We start from the raw sequence: 19335 nt of genomic DNA, 5'->3' as shown, positions 1-19335 counted from the left end.
TATGTGAAGGAGGTGGGGTGGTAGATGGCTGAATAGGCCCCATGTCAGGAACCAGCCAAGCTCCTTTTTTGCTCTGGATCAACCTTTCCTGGAACAGAGCCTCAGAGCTATCTGTCAGTGTTACATGCCTGATGCTTCATGTGGTAGAGCTGTGTTCATCCCTGTCTTACAGATGGGGAGATTGAGGCACAGGGTAGTTTGGCAACTTACCCAAGGCCACACAGGAGGTCTTAATCAGAGCACCCAGAAAATATCACCTAGTCCTGCATCCCAATTCAGAGGCTTTCTGCACTGTATAATAAGTGGATAGGATACTGTTAAATAGATGCGGGGAGCTAGCAAAAGGGCCTTTTTCCCTTGTACAGAAGCCACCAGCATCTGACAGCAGCAGTGTTTATATGGCCAGGCCATGTATACAACATACAATGCAGCTATTGGGACATAGCTGTGTCTGTGTGGTCTCCTCATCTTCCTAACATGCAGACAGGAGAGCACCCCATGTCCCTTCTACTCAGCGCTGGTGCCAGTATGCTCACTTGGTAGCCTCCTCTGTCTCATGCCCTCCCTGCTCTGGCCCCGTTAGTCACTGATGTTGTCTTTACAGTAACTCGGCTCTTTCTCCCCTTCAGTAGTTCAGTGTCCTAGAAGCTGTTGCTGAGTGTCCCCAGATAGGATTAGGCAAGTCCCCCTGCCTTGTCTCCAGAGAAGAAACCTGGGATCAAAGTTTATGCAGGTAGAAATGTTCCTTGCCACTGTGCAAGACCTAGAAAGTGCCTCTGGAGGTCTCATTCTGAGGACATCCAGCCGCATGGATGTAGCCACTGTCTCCCCTCACACTGTGAAGTCAACCTAGATCACAGGCTTGATCCTGGTGGCCAGCCCCAGCCCTTTTGCAGCCACTTACCCCAGTGGTGCGGATCAGAATGGCAGCACTTGATATCTGCTTTGCACTGGTGTTTAGTTAGCACGCAAGGGGCAGGTCTGGAGAAGCAGGCGTAAAGATTTCACTAGTCCACTTGCTCCAAAAGAAGGAGACTTCACTGGGTCAGAGGTCAGGTCAGCATGGAAAAGTCCGAGACAGTGGCCATTTAAAGCCAGACAGGATAAACTGTCAGAGGGACAAGTCCTGTCCCAGATGAATGAGACTTGAGCTGTTCTTTCCAGATGTCTCAAGGGACAGTATTGATGGGTTCAGCACAGAGTCCTGGCTGGAAAAAGTGTCCGAACCTTTGAGGCCTGAAGGAAACAATAAGGGACAGTTTCCCAGGGCTGGGATGATCTCCCCAAGGACTGAATGTGGAAAAGACCCTAAAATAGGAGATGCAGAAATGAAGAGGAGACTTTTAAGAAGTCTGAGCTGGCCAAGGAACAACCCTAGCTGTGGCTTAATGCTTGTCAGCAAGGATTGTTAGGGCTAGAAGCAAGTAACCCCTCTTGCTGTTGCAAAACTCCCAGGCTGTTTTTGACACTGAAAAATATAAGCAAGTATTTCTTCAGGGGTAGAAGGCTGAGATCTCTTCCACATCCAAGAAAGCCTCTTTTCCTTCCCTTCCTTTCCCACCCATCCCTGCCCAATCTTGGGTATATTACTGAGGCAGTTAAGCCTGCATCTGAGTTTTCTCCTGTTCTAACAGCAACTTAATTGAAAGCAAAGCTAGCTGACAGGAACATGACAGATTTGACAGAGCAGACTGGATTAAATATATTTTCATCCTGCCATTGAATTGCAGCCATCTCTGGGGTAGAGTGTAGCATCTGTTGTAATGGAGCACAGCAATGCTACACAGTACAACGGTTCATTGCAGGAACTAAAAGAAACTACTGAAACAGGTTGAAAACATCTTTCTCCACAAGTAGTTCTCCATGGTTCCCTTTAAAGATACCTCAAAGAAGACTCTGTAGGTGTCTGTCCTGGGTCCTGTGCTAGTCAATATTTTTCATTAATGATTCAGATAAGACCGATTCCTCTGATCAAATTTGCTGTTTCCACCATGCTAGGGAGGTGGTTGGAATTACTTGGGTGACTCCAAATGATCTTGACAAGTTGGATTGATGGCCTGAAAATCAGCAGGATGACATGCAGTAGAGACAAGTGCAAAGTGCTGCCTCTGAGGAAGGAGAAATCAAAACGCACAAAAATAAAATAAGGACTATGTGGCAAAGCAGCGGTGCTGTAGCAAAGGATCTGGGAGTTAGGGTAGAGTTGAAAATCTGAAGGTGTTGCAAAAAAAGGCAGATCTTATGCTGGGATACATTAGCAGAAGTATTGTTTGTAAAACATGGGAGGCAAATACTCTTCTCTAGTCAGCACTGATGGGTCTTATCTGGAGTGGTGTTTGGTTTTGAGCGCTCTGCTTTGACAAAGATGCAGACAAATTGGATGGAGTCCAGAGAAGAGGAACAAGGAGGATAAGAGGTTTAGAAAACATGACCTATGAGGAAAGGTTGAAAGAACTAGTTTTGTTTAGTCTAAAAAAAAGAGACGACTGAAGGAAGACACGCTAATAGTCCTCTAATGCAGAAAAGGCCATTAAAGGGAACAAAGTTCAGTTGTTCTCCGTGGCCACTGGGGAAGGGCAAGAAGAAAGTAGCTTAGTTTTCAGCAAAGACAATTTAAATTTGATATTAGGCAAGTCTTTCGAAGAGTTAAGATGGTGAAGCACTTTGGAACAAGCGGCCTAGGGAGAGGAGGGAATCTCCTTCGCTGGAGGTTTAAAAAGAGGCTGGATCAACATTTGTCAGGGATGGTCTGGCCACAGGGGGCTGACCTAGATGTTCTACTGAGATCATTTCCAGCCCAACAGTTTTGGGATTCTATTAAATAGTCTATGGGGCATTAAAGAGGCAGAATATAAATCTCCCAATCAGAATCTGGCTGGGATGTCTACATTAACATTGCAGTGCTGGGTGCAAAATGCTGCGGGGTTTGGAGAGCCCCAAATTTGACACTGCCTGCCCTGGAAAAGATACTCCTGGGCAGCACCACTGAGCAATAACTGCACAAGAAGTAGGGATGATTAGCTGTTGCACAGCTGAGAACGCACGGTGCACTGGGAGATGATACCACAGCCTCATGTCTAGCAAACGGCAAGGAACAGGCAGACCTCTGGTCCATCACCCTGCTGTTTCTTGGGAGGAGATCCCAGCTTTTTCTGCAGGGGAAACCCAGGAATATTAATAGCTATCATGACTATCCTCCCAGTCCAGCCCTCTTCTTAAGTGTTTGCTCTGCTCTCATCACCTCTTGTGCTGCATAAGCCTCTTGGAGAAGAAACTGTTCTTGTTGGATCTCAGTTGATCTTTCACAACAGTGAAAGAAAGATAAAAGGTTTAGTTTAGTGAAGCATCTGCATGGTCAGCTGCTTTTCAAACCCTCCTGGATTTGAAATACAGTGGAATGAAGCTTTCGGGCAAGAGAGAGAAATGTGCATGGTAGCTGATCTGTTTGTCCATCTGCCAGTCGCCTTGTATACCTGTCTCATGTCTCTGCAAGATCACTGTCATCCCAGTACCTGGCAGGCTCCCAGTACCTCTTACTTTGGCTGGATTGGAAGCACTGAGCCAGCAGCCCAGCATTCAAGCACTTTCTAATTGTGCTGGGCCCCCAGAACGCAGAGGTGTGAAGGAAAGGAAAAATAAAGACTTAGCGCAGGAAATTACCTGATGCTTTAGATCCTCAATAAAAGCCCCTTTCAAAACTGTCTTTCAAGTTTATCTTTGATCCTACCTCTGCTCATCCCTGATCCTGAACCAACTGGAAGTTATAACTTCTCTCTCTAATCATTTGTCTTAGGCCTGAAAAAGCCTTTTCCCTCGACCTCCGGCCCCCAATGTCGATACAACTGCAAGGCTCTCCAAGCAACCAGCATTCCCAAAAGCATATTGCTGAATGTTATTCGGCTGGTGTCCAGGGGATATGTGATTGCAAGAGTGGGCCTAACTCACAACAGGTGGCAGGTGGAGTAGAAAAGGGATTAGGGAACATCTAAAAATGTTGTTCTCCTGACATTGGCCTAAAACAAAGTTGTTTAACAGAAGGAGCTAGAAAGGGACACCCCAAAAATGAAAAGGGACTTGAGCAAAAGGGAGACGTGTTTGAGCAGCGGAGGTGCATTGTAAGAACAGGGCTGCATTGGGAAGGAGCAGAGGCAGAAAGAGGCTCGAGCAGAGACCTCATTGCCTTGCCTCTTAGTCAGAGACCAGGGACCCAGTGAGCTGAACCATCAGAGGGCTCCCTAGTTCTGGGCTTGCCTTGGCTGTTCCTGGAAGGGAAGGTGAAGGAGATGAAACACCCAACAGCCCTGATGTTTTATGCCAATACCAGCCACTTTGCAATGGGAGAGGCTTCCCTGTCTGCCCTCCAGGATCCTCTTGACAGCTGGGATTGAGGCAAGCAAAGCTGGAGAGCTTTTCTCTTCAGTATGAGGGGCAGTTCCAGCCTGCTGGTGTGTTCTGGTCTCCCCTGTGCAGATGCACTCTCCTGTGCGCTGGCTTGGGGCTGACAGGAGGATTGAATGGTCCTGCCTGACTGGGACATCCTCCATCCTGCATCAGAATGTATTGCTTTAGGTCACAGTGCAACAGCTGTTATCTTGGCTGGCACAGCAGGACTGACTTTGCCCACAAGATGAATATGAGTCACCAATGCGCTGCTGTGGCTGGCAAAGCAAACCAAACTCTGGCATGCATCTACTGATGCATCTCAAGTAAAACCAGGGATGTCATCCTCCTGCTTTACTGGGCCTTGGTGAGGCCGCAGCTGTAGTACTGCATCCAGTTCTGGGGCCCCCACTTCAGGAGGGATGTGGAAAAGCTTGAGAGAGTCCAGAGGAGAGCCACTTGGATGATCCAAGGCCTGGAGGGAAGGCCATATGGGGAGAGGCTGAGGGATTTGGGACTGCTCAGTCTGAGAAGAGAAGGTTCAGGGAGGACTTGAGGGCAGCCTACAATTACGTAAGAGGGGTACATCAGGACCTGGGAGAACAGCTGTTCGCCAGAGCTCCCCAAGGGATAACAAGGTCTGATGGCCATAAACTCCAGGAAGGCCAATTTAGACTGGATATAAGAAAAAAGTTCTTTACGGTGTGTATGTCCAGGGTCTGGAACAGACTCCTCCCAGAGGTGGTGCAAGCACCTCCTCTGGACACTTTCAAAAAACATCTGGTTACTTTTCTTGCTGGGGTGGCTTGATCCCAGCTGACTTCTTGCCTATGGTGGGGGGCTGAACTTGATGATCTCACAAGGTCCCTTCCAGCCCCTAACGTCTATGAAACCTATGAATGCACTGGGCATCTCCTCAGTGAAGAGCATGGGCTGCTGCAGCTTGAGATCAAACTACCTGGGGGGCTTGCAGCACACCCCTATCCTCTGCAGCCTGGCAGCTCCCTGTGGAAATGTAACCCCAGAGCCCTGGCTCAGCCTCCTGAGATCCATCTCCACACCCCACATATGCTCCCTCTCCATTGAACCTTGGCCTGAAGATATCTGTGTACTCCCTTGACTCTCTGTCTCCTTGTTTGATTCCTCAGGGTGTTTAAACTGCAGCAAAGTGATGGAGATGACGGCACGTCTCAACACCCTGGAAGCTAAGGTCAGCATCTACCTGGTTTTGCTCAGCTCTCAGACTTGGCCCCTACTTCCTGGGTGGGGAGAGGGGTGTCACAGGGCCTAGGATCAGGGGAAGCGAATGCATCCTTCAAAGTTGTCTGTCCTTGGGATCACAGGTAGAGCACTGTTGGCTATTTGCACAAGCTAATGCTTTACCCCTGAGTCACTGGGAAATGTCCCTGCCTTGTTTCCCCTTGGCCAGGGAGTCAGGGACCCCTGCAGCAGCAATGGGTATGTCAGGGGCACTTCTGGTAACTCTCTCACTCGCAGATGGCGTTGCTGTCAGCAGCTGAGCTGGCAACCTCCCCAGCACCCAGCAAACACCTCTTAACCAAAGGGCCTGCCCATTCAGACTCCGTCCAGCTCTGGGGGTCTCCAGCTACCCACGGCAGCCCAGGGGATGAAGGTATGAGAGGTAAGCAATTGTGGAGAGAGGCGGGGTGTGAGGGATCATTTTAAGGAATCACCTGGCATTTTTCTACAGCTCCTTAATCTCAGGCATTTCAGTTAACATTGCACTGCTGATCTGCAGCTTCTTTCAGGGTTGAACCCTGCAGTTGTTTAACAGCTCAGGGCTTTCCCATTAGTTATAGACCTGACCCTACAAAATGTACCTAAGCAAAGCTCCCAGGTTTGCCTGACTAAGAACAGGATTGGGCCCTTGATGCTTCTGGGGGTTGGGTCTCAGAGTCCTGTCTCTAATGGGGTGATTGTGGGGGAGAAGGGGGTTGGATTGCCCTAAAGCCCCAAACTCTTCTCTCCACTAGCATACTGCTCTACAGCTCCTCCTCCCACTTGCCTTTTACCCTTAACTTTCCTTTCTCTTCTAGAGCCTCTCAGCTCATTCAAGAGCAAGCTCCTTCCCTGTTAGTTTTGACCCCCTAGGAAAATCCCAACTCAGGTTGATACATTCCACCTCCCAAACACTCCACTTTATTCTAGCCACATGTGACATTCCTCCTGGCTTTGGTTGCTGCAGGCTGTTAAACAGCTGTTATGTTCTACCCCAGAGTCAGCTGCAGTTTAGCAGTGTTGCATTAACAAGGCACTCTGCAGTGAAAAAGTAGAAAATGCACAGCAATTCATTAATCAATTCTTACTATTCCTATTATTGTAGTGTTAGAATGATTTACAATAACATCTATAAGAGCCTCCATCAAAGACTGGGAGCCTGTTGTGTTAGCTGTTTGCACATAAAAGCCAGTCCTTTCTCCATAGTGCTTGGAATCTGAGTCTTGGGAATGTGTAGCATTAAGAGGGTCAAACATGATCCCTGGGGAAAGACCAGTGCCAGGAACGAAGGAGAATCCAATCAAAGGGAGAATGCTGTTTGCTTGAGTGCACACAGAGACTGTCCCAACAGTCTGCCTCAGACGGGGATCCCTCCTGCTGACATAGAGACTCTGGGGGTCTTTAGAGAACAGGTGGAAGGGCTGCCTACCCCACCTCCAAGAGAAGGGACTCAGCCCCAAGCTCTGCTCTTCCATCTCAGTTGCAGCCTGTGCCCCTTCCTGGCCCCCACCCGGCAGGGGCTACACCAGGCCACTGGAGTTAAATTGAGTGCAGCTGGGGATTGGGTTGGCTAGGGCTTTGGCTTCAGCTGTATGCAGCAGGGAAGATTTATCAGGCCTTCCCGTGCTCTGACAGCCCATGTGTTTCTGGTATGAGGGCAGGGTGACAGCAGGGTGGTGGCAATAAATTTATAGCTCTGTGGCAAAACCCCCCCTTCTCCGCCCGCACCCGCTACAGCATCCTGAGGCAGAATAAGCTGCAGGCAGAAGTGGAACAGCTGTCAGAGCGGGGTGTGAAGGGAACAGCAGTGAATAGGCCTAACCTGGCTCCCAGTACAGATCATGAAAATGCTTCCATTGGTGTCATGGGGATTCAGCAACAGGCCCTCATGAGCTGGGAGGAAGCTGCAAAGGTCCCATGCCCTGTTCTGCAATGATCCCATGCTCCAGGTTTCTGGAGCCTGCATGGCCTGCCTTGCAGAGGGGCATTTGTGAGGGTCAGGGCTTGTGATGACCATGGTCTAATGGGGACGTGTCCCAGCTTCTACTGCTTTGAGTTCCACGTGCCCTGACGAAGCGAGCATGATTGGGCTTGGTGACTCCAGGTGCCTCAGCCAGACCAGCTGGTTCGGGGGGCCTCCTGCTCCAGCATGCAGTGAAAAGGCAGAAGCAGAAGTCCTCCCACCTTCCCCCCAGGCTGCAACCAGGCTAGACGGATTCCAAATGGCCCAGCAGAATCCAGCTCAGCATTACCAGTGCTTCCTGCTGAGATCAGTTGGCAAGTCGATTTGGAACAAGGCAACTGGCACATTGGGCTACTGGTTCCTGGTAGATCCTGTCAGAGGTCAAATGATTGATTCTTACAGAGATTTTTCCATCCCCTCCTTCCCACAATGTAGCTGGGATTCTGTTGAAAAGCATCTCCCAGATAAAGGAGCTACCTGGACCTCAGCTCTGCTGAGACACAGAGCTGCATGTCGCTGCATTCCCACTGCACTGGGTGGCAGTGTGCTGTCTCCTCTCGGAAATGCAACAGGACACCATCCAGTGCTGATCTGGGACCCACACACCAAATTCAGGGCCCAGATGGCACTTTCCCAGCACACTTTGGGATTCTGCTCCCCTGGCCCTGTGGACGTGCTAGTGTCCACATGGTTACTGAACAAGTGCAGTAGGCTGCACTCCAGCTGGGCAGGTAGGCGAGTCTGTGCACACGTGTTGATCAAGCAGGAGTCACAAAATTCTACCGTGCAAGAAAACCCTGATTAGTGGGTGCTGGAGACTGGAGGAGAAGTAAGGCCCTCCCATGTCTTATCCCTAGGACTAGAGTTGTTAGGGCACTCATCCAGCAAGCAGCAAACTTAGGTCCTAATCCTCCTTATCCAGAGAGGGTTTGAACTCATCTCATCTGGGAAGTCAGCACAGTGCCATAGAATGGGTGTTATTCAGTCCTCACTCCAGTCCTCCTCTGAAGCTGAGACTGCTTCTTCTGCGCAGAGGTCCAGCTTCAAGAAGAGGGCAGAAGAGGGGCCTGTATAATGCCTAACCTGTGTCCTGATAATTAGAGCACTGTGCTGGAAAGTCAGAGAGAAGCAGGGGAGGTTTAGGTTGTATATTAGGAAAAACTTTCTCACCGGGAGTGTGGTGAAGTACTGGGACAGGTTACCTAGAGAGGTGGTGGAGTCCCTATCCTTTGAGGTTTTTTAAGGTCCAGCTCAACAAAACTCTGGCGTGGAATGATCCAGTTGGGGATGGTCCTGCTTTGACCAGAGGGTAGGACTAGATGACTTCCTGAGGTCCCTTCCAACCCTCATTTGCCATGATTCTATGATTTAATGAAGTAGGATTCTGTGCTGTTGCCTTTCACCAAGCAGGTTCAAAAACCATGCGCTCTTGGTAACCCCTGTGGACTGCAGGAGAAAAAGGTGGCAGCCAGCTGAGTGTGGCTTTCAGGCCTGATATCAGATGCTTGATGCTCTGTCCTTTTCTTCCTTCCAGGGTCCCCGCAAGCAGGAGAGAGGCTGGCAGGAGTAATTCCCAGCCAGGACAGTAAGTGGCATTTTCTTTCCCAGCCTAAGGATGGGTCTGGAAGAAAGTCCAGTCCCTTTCTTTACTTTCAGGAGTTGAGGCCAAGCCTCGGGTGGAAGCTGGAGTGAAGCTGGCTGAGGGTAGGATTACTCTAGAGCCTGCAGCCAGTGCAGCAGATGGGCAGTGTTACTCTGAAAGAAGGGCTGGGCCCTCCTAAGTCATCTCAGCAGCTAGAGGCCTAATTGAATGGGCCACAGAAACGACGCTGTAGAGAGGTCCCTTCAGGACAGGGTGGAGACGGCTGGAGCTTCTTTGTGAAAGAGCAGGCCCTTTAGCAGCATCCAGGCCAGGTACTGAGCATTTCTTTTCCCATTGGCTCCTGTCCTGTGTAGGCTCAGACACCTCCATCACCATTGTCTGATGCACAGGGAAGGTCTGGGGTGTCTCAGGAGACCTCTCTGAGGGGTTGGATAAAGGTTGTGAAGTCTGAGGTAGTCCATCCTTTGCTCCTGGCCCTGAGGTAGCGTGTCTGAGGCTGCTCTGAGAGTGCTGATACCTGACAGGGCATTTTCTTCTGCTCTTTCTGTTTCAGGGAAAACAGGGTCACAAGGACCCCCTGGCCCTTCAGGTCCCAAGGGAGACACTGGGAGCCAGGGGCCTTCTGGGGTGCCTGGAATCAGGGGTCCTGCTGGTCCACCAGGTAAGTCTTAAGTAACAGGCCCAGCATGAGGCCTTGCTGTGACCTCTGGTCCAGTAGTGATGATTCCAGGAGCTGGGGACCACCAGGGCCTTGATGCCCAGCAGGCATGAGGGCCTTAGAGCTGCCATCTCTGTCTCTCAGAGCTCAGCCCCTGACATTGGTAGTATTTACATGCAAGCTCTTTATTCTCACAGGCATATGCTTCTGTGCCAGAGATCGGTGTTTCTCTGATGGCAGGTACCTGCCTGACTGTTGCTGAACAAAGTAGGTGTGGGGGCAGATCTGAACCCCACTGTGCCCACACCTTGGGCCTGATACATAGGCCAACAGAACTAGTCTCCTTGGTGTCAGTGGGCTTTGGATTTGACCTTTGAGTAGCTCATCAAAGGATCCTGCACCAAGGATGATGCTGGCTTCAAGTGCTGTGTTCATTCCATACAGAGAGCTGGGTGGTGCATTTGTGTTGGGTTGTAGGGATGGCCAAGGCCATTCTCTCTACCAATAGTCAGGTCCAGCTGCCCTAAAGAAACACCCCTCCACCCCCACCATTGAATAACCTACCCAAGAGGGAAGTCTCTACCTGACCCTGTCTTTGTCTGACCCTGTCGCTCTACCTGACCCTGTCTCATGCCTTGAGAAAGAGGGTTTGTGTCCCTGTCAAATAAATGTTTATCTCCTTTGCATCAATGCCTAACCTTTTCTTAATCCTGCTAAACTCACAGCCCCTGCCATACCTGTGATATCTGGGAGAAGGGAATTCCACAGGCCTAATCATGCATTATAATAGGAAGGAGTTTCTATGGTCAGTTCTGAATTTCTGCCTGCCAGCTTCACTGTGTCCCCTTGCCCTTGGAGTATGAAAAGTTGGCTAGGAATGTTTGATCTGCCTTCTACATCACAGTTAGCATGCCTTTGTCACCCTGTGGTTAAAGCTGCTATGTCTGAATTGTCATGGTACAGTGGTTTGTATAGCCGACAGTTCCCCGGGCAATGATGTGGCCAATGCCATGGCCCTCTGCCTGTTATCCCCCACATGGAACAACCAGCTGCTCCTTTACAGCTGGGTTAACTGGAGATAGCCTTCAACGTGAGTCCAGACTAGGGCTCAAGCTCACACTTCTTCATCCACGCTTCTGCCCATTCTCATCACTTATTATTGAATCCTGCTCTCTTCTGAAGAGGGAGTAGCTAGTGCTGGACAGTGTCCTAAGCTTACCATGAGCTATCCTAGGTATACTGCAGCTGTGGTCTCAATTAATATAGAAGCCATTATTATTGTAGTATTCCCCTTCTGACCCTCCAGCCTATCCATTTTGCTTCTTAACTTATTTGCTTCTCTGGACCACAGCTGAACATTGAGCTGAGCTTTCCATTAGCTGTCTGTAGTGTCCCCAGAGTTTTATCCTGGGCTAATACAATAAATGTGGAGCACAGTGAGATCTGTGCACAGTTCAGATGATTCCTGCCAATCTGCACTGGCTCTGAATTTCATTTCCTGCTCGGCTTCCCATTCCCTGAGCTTAGTCCCTCTGGATTACCTCTTAGCTTTCTCTAGCATCATCTATGTTGGTTCATTCACAAGATATTGCCAATTCAATGTATGACTTCTTTCTCGGATATCCCTGATGAATGTTAGTTGTTAAACCAGGATGGTTGAATGGAGGGAATTCTCAACCGGGACTCTAGATACCTGAGTTCACTTCCCAGCTATGCCACTGCACTGCTCACTGACCTTGGGCAAGTCATTTCCCCCTCTGTGCTTTGTTTCTCCCATCTGTAACAATGGGATAATGATACGAACCTCCCTTGTACAGAGACCGGTGGACAAAGAGCCAGGCAGGGTGGCATCAGGCAGTGCTATCCCAGTACAGAACCAAGTCAGGGCAGTGACTATGAGGATGAACTTGGGGTGGGGCCTTCCCAGCTCCAAGGGCTGCTGGGTGGGCACCACAGGGCCTGGGGTTTCCCAGCCATGGTGTGTGGGGGAGGCAAGTGCCCTGTGCCTATGGGGCCAAGCAGGAGGTGGGGTTAAAGCAGCAAGCTGCAGCCAGGCCCGCTCCCTCCTGCCTGTGGTTGCTTTTGGCAGCGCAGCCCCAAGCCCCATTGGAGCTGTATAATATTTATTAAGCTTGGAAGGCATCCAGTGCCTTGCTGCCTCTGGCCATTTGGAGTTAAATGTTAACAGTCATCTCCACAAAATTCCCCCAGCCCCAATACCTCCCTGCACACTCCCCATGCAGCACACACTCCCTGCTCCCTTCCAGCCTTGGCTTCACTCACACTCCCAGCCTTTGTTCTTGACCTCCCAGCACCCACAGGGATCCTGCTCCAGCCAAGGGCTGGCTGCCTCCCCATCGCACAGGACGCTCCCTGTCTTCAGCAGCAATCCATCCAAGGCCCAGGGCTGGCTGCCAGGGCCTCAGTGCTGGGGCTATGGGGAAGTGGGGACTAGATCCCAACTGGTGATCAGCATTAGTTGGAGCCCACTTCAGGGATTGTACTGGAAGGCCCCTGGCACTGGGGAGACCGCTCCCTTGTGATGCACTGAAACCATATACCCCTCAGCATGGCAAGGCAGGGTGGGAGAGCAGCACGGGTGGGTTGTGGGGGATACTGCTGAGCCTGTGGCTGCACCACTGTTGTGCAAGGAGTTCACCATGGTTGTGCAAGGGGTTTCTTCTGTCCCTTTGCTGGGAGTCCCCATCCTAGTGAGGGGAGGGTGCAGCCTGGTTGAGTTGGTCACACACTGAGGCCATGGAAGTAATGACCCTCACCCTTTCTCCACCCCTCCATGAGGTGGTGGGACCCAGCTGACTCCTGGCAAGGGGGCAGTAGGTGGAGCCCCTGGGAAGTCCCCTACTAAATATGAGACGAAGCTGCTCAGCCCAGGCTGCAAGTCCTACCCATGATATGAGACAGCACATACCCCCCAGGGCCAGAGCCTGCTGTACAGCACCCTCGCTAGTTGCGAGCAGGAAGTGAGGGCAAGATCTGTCCCTGGCACACTGCAGTGACATGGGAAGGAAGGCACCGCCTGCAGAGCAGGGGCTCAGATCCTTCCAGCCCCACCTTGCAGCCCAGGCCGGGGTCTTCCACAGCAGGCTGATCACCCGCGGCAGCCGGGAGGCAGCATCACCGGGGCCAGCTGGGCCCACGTGGGGCTGGTGTGTTAATGTTGCTGGCGAACATGATCCCCGTCGCTGTCCACCAGTCAACAGTTAAACACCCGTTTGGGTACCAGTACAAAGGCCTCAGCCTGCTTGGTTACCGTGGTAACCAAGCCTGGAAATGTGCTTGACTACAGGTGCAGATAGGCCCCGTGATTGCTATGGAGGAATTTACCTCACGCTTGCATCTAGAGTACTCTAAATTTACTCTGTGCTAAGAAGTGGGCACAGCACGTCACCAGCTCTGCTAAGCACTTGGCCACTAGCTGAGGGAAGCCCTGGCCCAGGATGAAATTGGGCAGGGACGTGTGTCCTAGGTAGAAATACCCCCGTGTAGTCAGGTTACACAATTTTAAGGGGTAAATGTACTGTGTGTTCCAGTGATTGACTATGTCAGAGCACCACGCTTCGTGTATCTGCTCCACTCCTGCTAGGTAGCCAAGTCAGTTCACTGTGTGTGCTGTATGCCCACAGCCTAGGATGCATGAAATTGGGAGAATAAGAACAAAGATATTGGGGATTTCAGAAATCAAGAGACAATGCAGAACAGCTGTAGTCAGACCCCTCCAAACGCTGTTTCTCAAAGCAGGCACGGGTCAAGATCTCTGACTCTCTGAAGCAGTCTTTCTTAGCCAAGAGAAGGGAGCTGACCTCCTCAGTCCTGAGAGGTGAATGGTCATTGCTTTCCCTGCCTTTGACAAACCAGATGCATGCAAAGGGAGAGGCTATAAAGGTGAGGGAACAGGGAGTTTTGCTGAAGGTAGTGAGTCAGTCATGAACAGAGGCTGTGAGCTGGCAGGCCAGCCATGACCGCTGTCACCCAGAACTCTGGCTTCCCTTCCTCCCTTGAGGACATCACCTGGTTGGTCTGGTCAGGTCCCACTCCTTGGTGGTCCTTCTCAGGCAGGACAGAGCTGGAAAGGCTTGCTCATCCTGACTTGCCAGTGCTGTGTGGTGCGGTTGGCCTCAGGATCAGGTGAAAGGCTGAAAGGGAAAGGAAACAGGAGGATGGGAGGGTGGAGGTGTGAAGCAGCACCCATGAGGGCAGAGTAGGTTCCCCCTTGTCTGGGATGGAGTCCCCCTGACAATATGGTGATGATCATGTGTTGCTGCTTCCCCTATTTACCAGACACAACCTTTATACAGTCCTTGGGTGGTATCAGGAGGTTTTTGTTTGGGCTAGTTCAGTCTGTCCCTTTCCATTCAGTACCTTCCTCAATGGTATGCCTTGTCCCAGAAGGGGACACATTGCAGAAATTCCCTGGAGCAATCCATGCAGGCTGCTGCTGGAGAAAGGACTGGCTGCAAGGTCTGTGGTCCCTACTGCCATGACCTGGCCCAGAGCCTTGTGAGAGCTCTCAGGGAGGGTGACCTGTAGGGACATTAGCATGCCCACACCAGGTGTGCTGGGGACAGGCAGACAGAGTTCCCCAACCAGAGCCAAGGCATATGGGGGACCCCTATTACCTAGGCAGCTTCAGCTGTCCCCATATATCATGGGCACACAAGCAGTGTGTCATGAGGATGCCCCGTGGGGCAGGTGGGTATGACATGGGTGCCTGCTGCCCATTTGGCAACCCCAAGCTCCTCCCCAGTGACTATACTAAGGAATTACCCATGCCTTTCCCGCAGGCAGGGTCTGTAGCTCCCAGCCCTCCAAGCCCATATGGAGTCCTCAGCATGGTGCCTGGGTTATGCCTGACAGGGTCCCCTGCAGAACAGCTGTGCCCAGGTGATGTCTGCAGCTGCAGGGAGATTTTCCTTTGCTCAGCACTTTGTTCTTTTGTTCCAGGCCCTCCTGGTCCCCCAGGCTCGCCAGGACGGGATGGTGTGAGGGGCATCCCTGGAGAGAAGGGGTTACCAGGACTTCCAGGCCCCCCAGGTCCTCCAGGCCCCCCAGTTCCAGTGGGGCCAGTTATACCCCAGATCCCAGACCCAAGTAAGTAGCAAATAGCAGGACCCTGATTTGGTCAAAGAGGGAGGGGGGCATCAAACCATGTGGGTAAGAGTTACTGAATGATAGAGCATAAAGTATCTGTTAAATGACTATTAAACACGGCTGTCAGATTTATCTAAGAAAGTTATTAGATTTGAATTTATTTACAATGTATTGAGTTTATTTAAATTTCAAGTTTTAAATTCATAAATGCATTAAATATATTTATTGAATTATTATTAACGCAGTAGTTTTCAAGCTTCCTAAAGCCATGGAGGCCTTTCATATCACTGTTTCTGCTGCAGAACCCCTATCCCTATCCTCTGTGGGCCTTGTGAGCTGCCATGGAGCCACACAATCCAGCCTAGCAATGGCAGTGCATGCTTCCCAGCCTGCTCTGCCATTACTCCCTGGAGAAACCCTGATGGCCTGTCACAAAACTGCAGCCTTCCACAGTCTGAAAACCTCTGTATTCAAGTATTAAATTATTAAATTATCTATTAAAATAGGGCCCAAAGGTTACAGTAGACTAAGATGAATATGAGTTATCAGTATGCATTTGTTGCAAACAAACAGACAGCCAGAAGCCAGTGGGCTCCACACTTCAAGGATGTGGGCAGTCTGGAAAGAGTCTAGCACAGAAAAACAAAAACTACTAGGGGCTTGGGACGCAAGACTTATGAGGAAAGGCTCAAGATTGAAAGAGGGGTTGGATAACAGTTTTCAAATACCTGAAGGGTGATGAAAGAGAGGATGGAAATGGGCTTTTCTCCATGACTGTAGGGGACAGGACTAGGAACAATGGCCTCAAACTTCAACAGGGGAAACTGAGATTAGAGATTAGGAGGAACTTTCTGACCATAAGGGTAGTCAAGCATCAGGACAGGCTGCCTAGAGAAATTGTGGAATCTCCATCCTTGGAAATTTTCAAGAGCAGGTTGGACAGACATTTGGCTGGGGTGGTTTGATCGGGGATGGTCCTCCCTTCAGCAGGAGGCTGAACTAAATAGCCTTGTGGTCCCTTCCAGCCCTACTCTCCTATGATCCTATGACAGAGCAGGTGCAAGGGGCTGCTCTGAGAGGTTCAGTAGGGGGAGCTTCTCCTCCTAGTCCGAGCTGACCCCAGGGCCCCAGCACAGTGTGATGGGGTGCTGTGCTGCTGGGAGTGGCATGTGGATTCAGTAGGGCCATTCAGCCTTCTGAGTCAGTGCCAGTCCCAGTACCGTGGTGCAGCAGCAGGAGGTGCTGTGGTACAGCAGATGGTGTGAGTGACCCAGCTCCCCACACTAGGTAGTGCTACCTCAGCATGGCACCAGAGGCCACTGTGCTCCCAGCCCTGTTAGTGCAAGATGTGGCCCATCTGACATCCATGGGGCTGGGGAGCTGGGCTCTCTTCTCAGCCCTGGTGCTGAGGGCCTCAAGCAAGTTACTTCCCATGGAGACAAGCTGACAGGGCCACAAATGCAGCAGTTCAGTGACATGCAGCTGGGCTTAGCAGCCACTCTGCCCTGTCCCAGCCACCTCAGGGTCCCCAAACCCACACAGACGTTCTGGCTTCTGCTTGGGTGCCCCTTCCATGGATGCTGAAAGAGAGACAGAGCTGTAGAAGAAGTGAACAGAGCAGGCTCTTGTGACAACTCCAGTTGGGTGCCTGCATGTGTCTCAAAGTAATGCAGCCTGCCCTGTTCCTGCTGGGAGCACAGATTCTCAATTTTGTCTGAGCTGGCTCCCCCACCACCCTCCATCTTCCCCCGCCACCCTCAGCTGGTAGCCTGACACCTTCCCATCAAGAGCATAACCTAGGGTTACAATTCCAAGGACCCTATTGGCAGATGGTTCAAGCAGCTCTCCTCCTACTGCCAGCACCTAATATCCAAGTGCTTCTAACCCTAACTCAGGATATAGGCATGGATACCACCAAGCCATTTCTGTGGCATCCCCAGCTGAGCTGGGCCTGGGTACTGCTGGCCTGTGCCTGTGCCTTAGCCTCACTGCCCCCACAGATAACAACACCCAATGCTTAGCTAGCAGGTGGCTGCCACAGATCTCAGAGTGCTTTAATCAAAGAACTTGGGATCATTGCTCTCATTTCACAGATGGGGAAACAGAGAGGGGAAGAAACTTGCCTGAGGTCACCCAGCAATCCAGTGCCAGAGCTAAGACTAGAACCAATATTTTCTATGCCCTAAGCCAGTGCTCTGCTCAGTAGGCCACTTCTTTCCTTAAATGAGTGCGTGCAGGTAATCACGTGGCCTGGCAGGAAGGGTCCATGGGATACACTGGCTAAGAACAGGCAGCTTTTCCCCCTAGAGGGACTGGCCCTGTTGGGGGTCAGAGTCTGTCAGAGGAAGGCACCAGGTGAGGTTACACCCACTCAGCATGGTGTCTCACACCCAAGGCCAAAATGTGTCAGCCAGGCACATGTCTGACTATGCATACATGTGTATGATGAACCACATGCGGCCTCTCGTGCCTGTATGTTTCTGCCCCTAGCAGTGTGCCCCTGCTCTACCCTACCCAGCTGGATCTATGGCTGGGCGGCATTCAGCAAAGCAGGTTCCAATGCTCAGCCTATTTTGCTATGAACTCTGGGACATGGGGGCTCATTGCCTCACTGGGCAGCTGGCCTGTTCCCTGATCCCTCCTTACTCTTTCCCAGGGGACCCGCTTCTGTCAAACACCTTCACTGAGGCTGGCAGCATCAGCATTGTGGGGCCGGCTGGACCCCCTGGGCCTTTGGGGCCAATGGGTAAGTCCCCATAAGGCAACCCCTGGTTCAGGTTGGCTAAGTGACCACCCCTGGGGAAAATCTCCTGCTGGGCATCCACATTCCCACTGGTGTGTTGGGAAAGGGCATCGCCGAGGGCAGGCTCAGCACGATGGATGCCAAGCTGTATGGATCCACATCTTTGCAGGAAAGTCTCAGGCTGAAGAGTAGACGTGCTCAACCCTCATGTGATGGCTGTGGGTCATTCAACTACCCCTTAGTGTGTCAGCACCATTAATAGCATCTCCCCTGAGTAGGAGGTATCTGTCCAATAAGCCTGTCTGAGCCCTTGCTCAGGGATGTGGCTGTGCCCATTGGATGCAACCCACAGTGTCATTAGCAGTGAACAGCAAGGTCCCTGCCTTGACTTCATGAAGATTGCTCCCCAGCCAGGCCCATAGGGCATGGGGACTTGCCATCCTTGAGGGTCAGGATACTGAGCAATGAGGGAGGGAGGTACAAAATTGAACAGGCCAGTAGCTGTTGGTGGGGACCCAGTCCATATTGTAGTGGGCTCACTTGACTGGTCCCCACTGTGCTGTGTCCTGCCTCCCCTCCAGGACCAGGCACCACAGAAGAGCTAACATGTATGTCCTCTATTCTTTCAGGCCCCCCAGGCCCAATTGGGTTACCAGGCCCTGCTGGGCGTGATGTAAGTGCTGGGGCTGCATGGGAAAGGGAGGGCACAGAGTGCTGCTTATAGGCCTGGGAGGAGGAGAGGGGCTTTTCCATCCCGCTCTTACTGGAGTGGTTACCTGTCTTGTTTCTCCAGGCAACCAAGGCTTTCCTTTCCTCTTGGCATGAGCTGGACTGTGCCAGTCAGCTGCCCTTCCCCCAGGCCCTGGCTGCCATGTCACAGGCTGGGAAGTGCCAGAGGTGATGACTGTGATGATGTTTCTATGCAGGGGTTACCCGGAGCACCAGGTGCTGATGGAGCTGCTGGCCTCCCAGGGGAAAAAGGAGACCGAGTGAGTGACCCTCAGAGCCAGCCAGGTCCCTTCACAGCTTTGGTGGCTCTTGACCAGGGGTGTGCATGTGTGGGAGCAGATGAGGCTAAGAGGAGGGGTGTTTGGGGTGTCCTGGCTTTGCAATTCAATGCATAGACCCTAGCATCCCTCAGGCACCATGAAGTGGAACGAAACAGATATGGGGAATGAAGCCAGCCACCTTCCTGCATCCCAGCCCCTTCCTGTGCCATTGCCAGAGGCCTAAGATCAGGGCACCAGTGAAAAGAGGAGATGCCCCACGCCTGAGTGGCTCTCCAGCTTTATGCCTGTCTGAAGGGAGACAACCCAGGGTCCCTTATTCCCACACCAGGGCTTCTGTCCAGGGATCTGTGTGAGATTACTTTGGTGGGTCTCAGCCTGGTCCCATGTAGGCCAGGACCTATTGCTGCCCCAGAGATGCCCTTTCCCTTGCAGCCTTAGCAGAGAGGCCATGGAGACAGCTTCCCTCAGCCCGACAGGAGTCCTCTCACACAGGTGGGAGACACAGAGGCAGGGTACAGTGCTGGGGGATACTGCCCCCATGGCTGGCAGTACTGTACATCTGCAGGGGATCAGTGGGTGGCTTGGGTCTTTAGCGTGGTCAGTGCCACCTATATCCCCCAGCAGCATCAG

The 19335-nt window shown here is 51.6% G+C and overlaps 1 protein-coding gene across 9 annotated transcripts in view; it reads left to right on the top strand.

Annotated features, from left to right (window-relative positions):
* The window catches only part of EMID1 (EMI domain containing 1), a 67480-nt gene that overhangs the window by 35688 nt on the left and 12457 nt on the right, over window positions 1-19335 (top strand). For all 9 annotated transcript variants that reach the window (XR_016444167.1, XM_090062737.1, XM_090062740.1 and 6 more), the window contains 8 exons: window positions 5529-5590; window positions 5878-6022; window positions 9117-9167; window positions 9739-9846; window positions 14806-14952; window positions 17609-17698; window positions 18325-18368; window positions 18622-18684. Coding sequence is in view for 8 of the 9 variants with exons in the window: in XM_090062737.1 (XP_089918863.1) it covers window positions 5529-5590; window positions 5878-6022; window positions 9117-9167; window positions 9739-9846; window positions 14806-14952; window positions 17609-17698; window positions 18325-18368; window positions 18622-18684 (710 nt within the window). In the remaining variant the exon portion in view is untranslated. The remainder of the gene's footprint in view (window positions 1-5528; window positions 5591-5877; window positions 6023-9116; window positions 9168-9738; window positions 9847-14805; window positions 14953-17608; window positions 17699-18324; window positions 18369-18621; window positions 18685-19335) is intronic.

The sequence above is a fragment of the Crocodylus siamensis genome, chromosome 9 (assembly GCF_052110815.1).
Source record: "Crocodylus siamensis isolate JL-2025a chromosome 9, ASM5211081v1, whole genome shotgun sequence".
Lineage (NCBI taxonomy): Eukaryota > Metazoa > Chordata > Crocodylia > Crocodylidae > Crocodylus > Crocodylus siamensis.
Note: the sequence above shows the minus strand (reverse complement) of the source record. Positions and strands in the feature narration are given on the sequence as shown.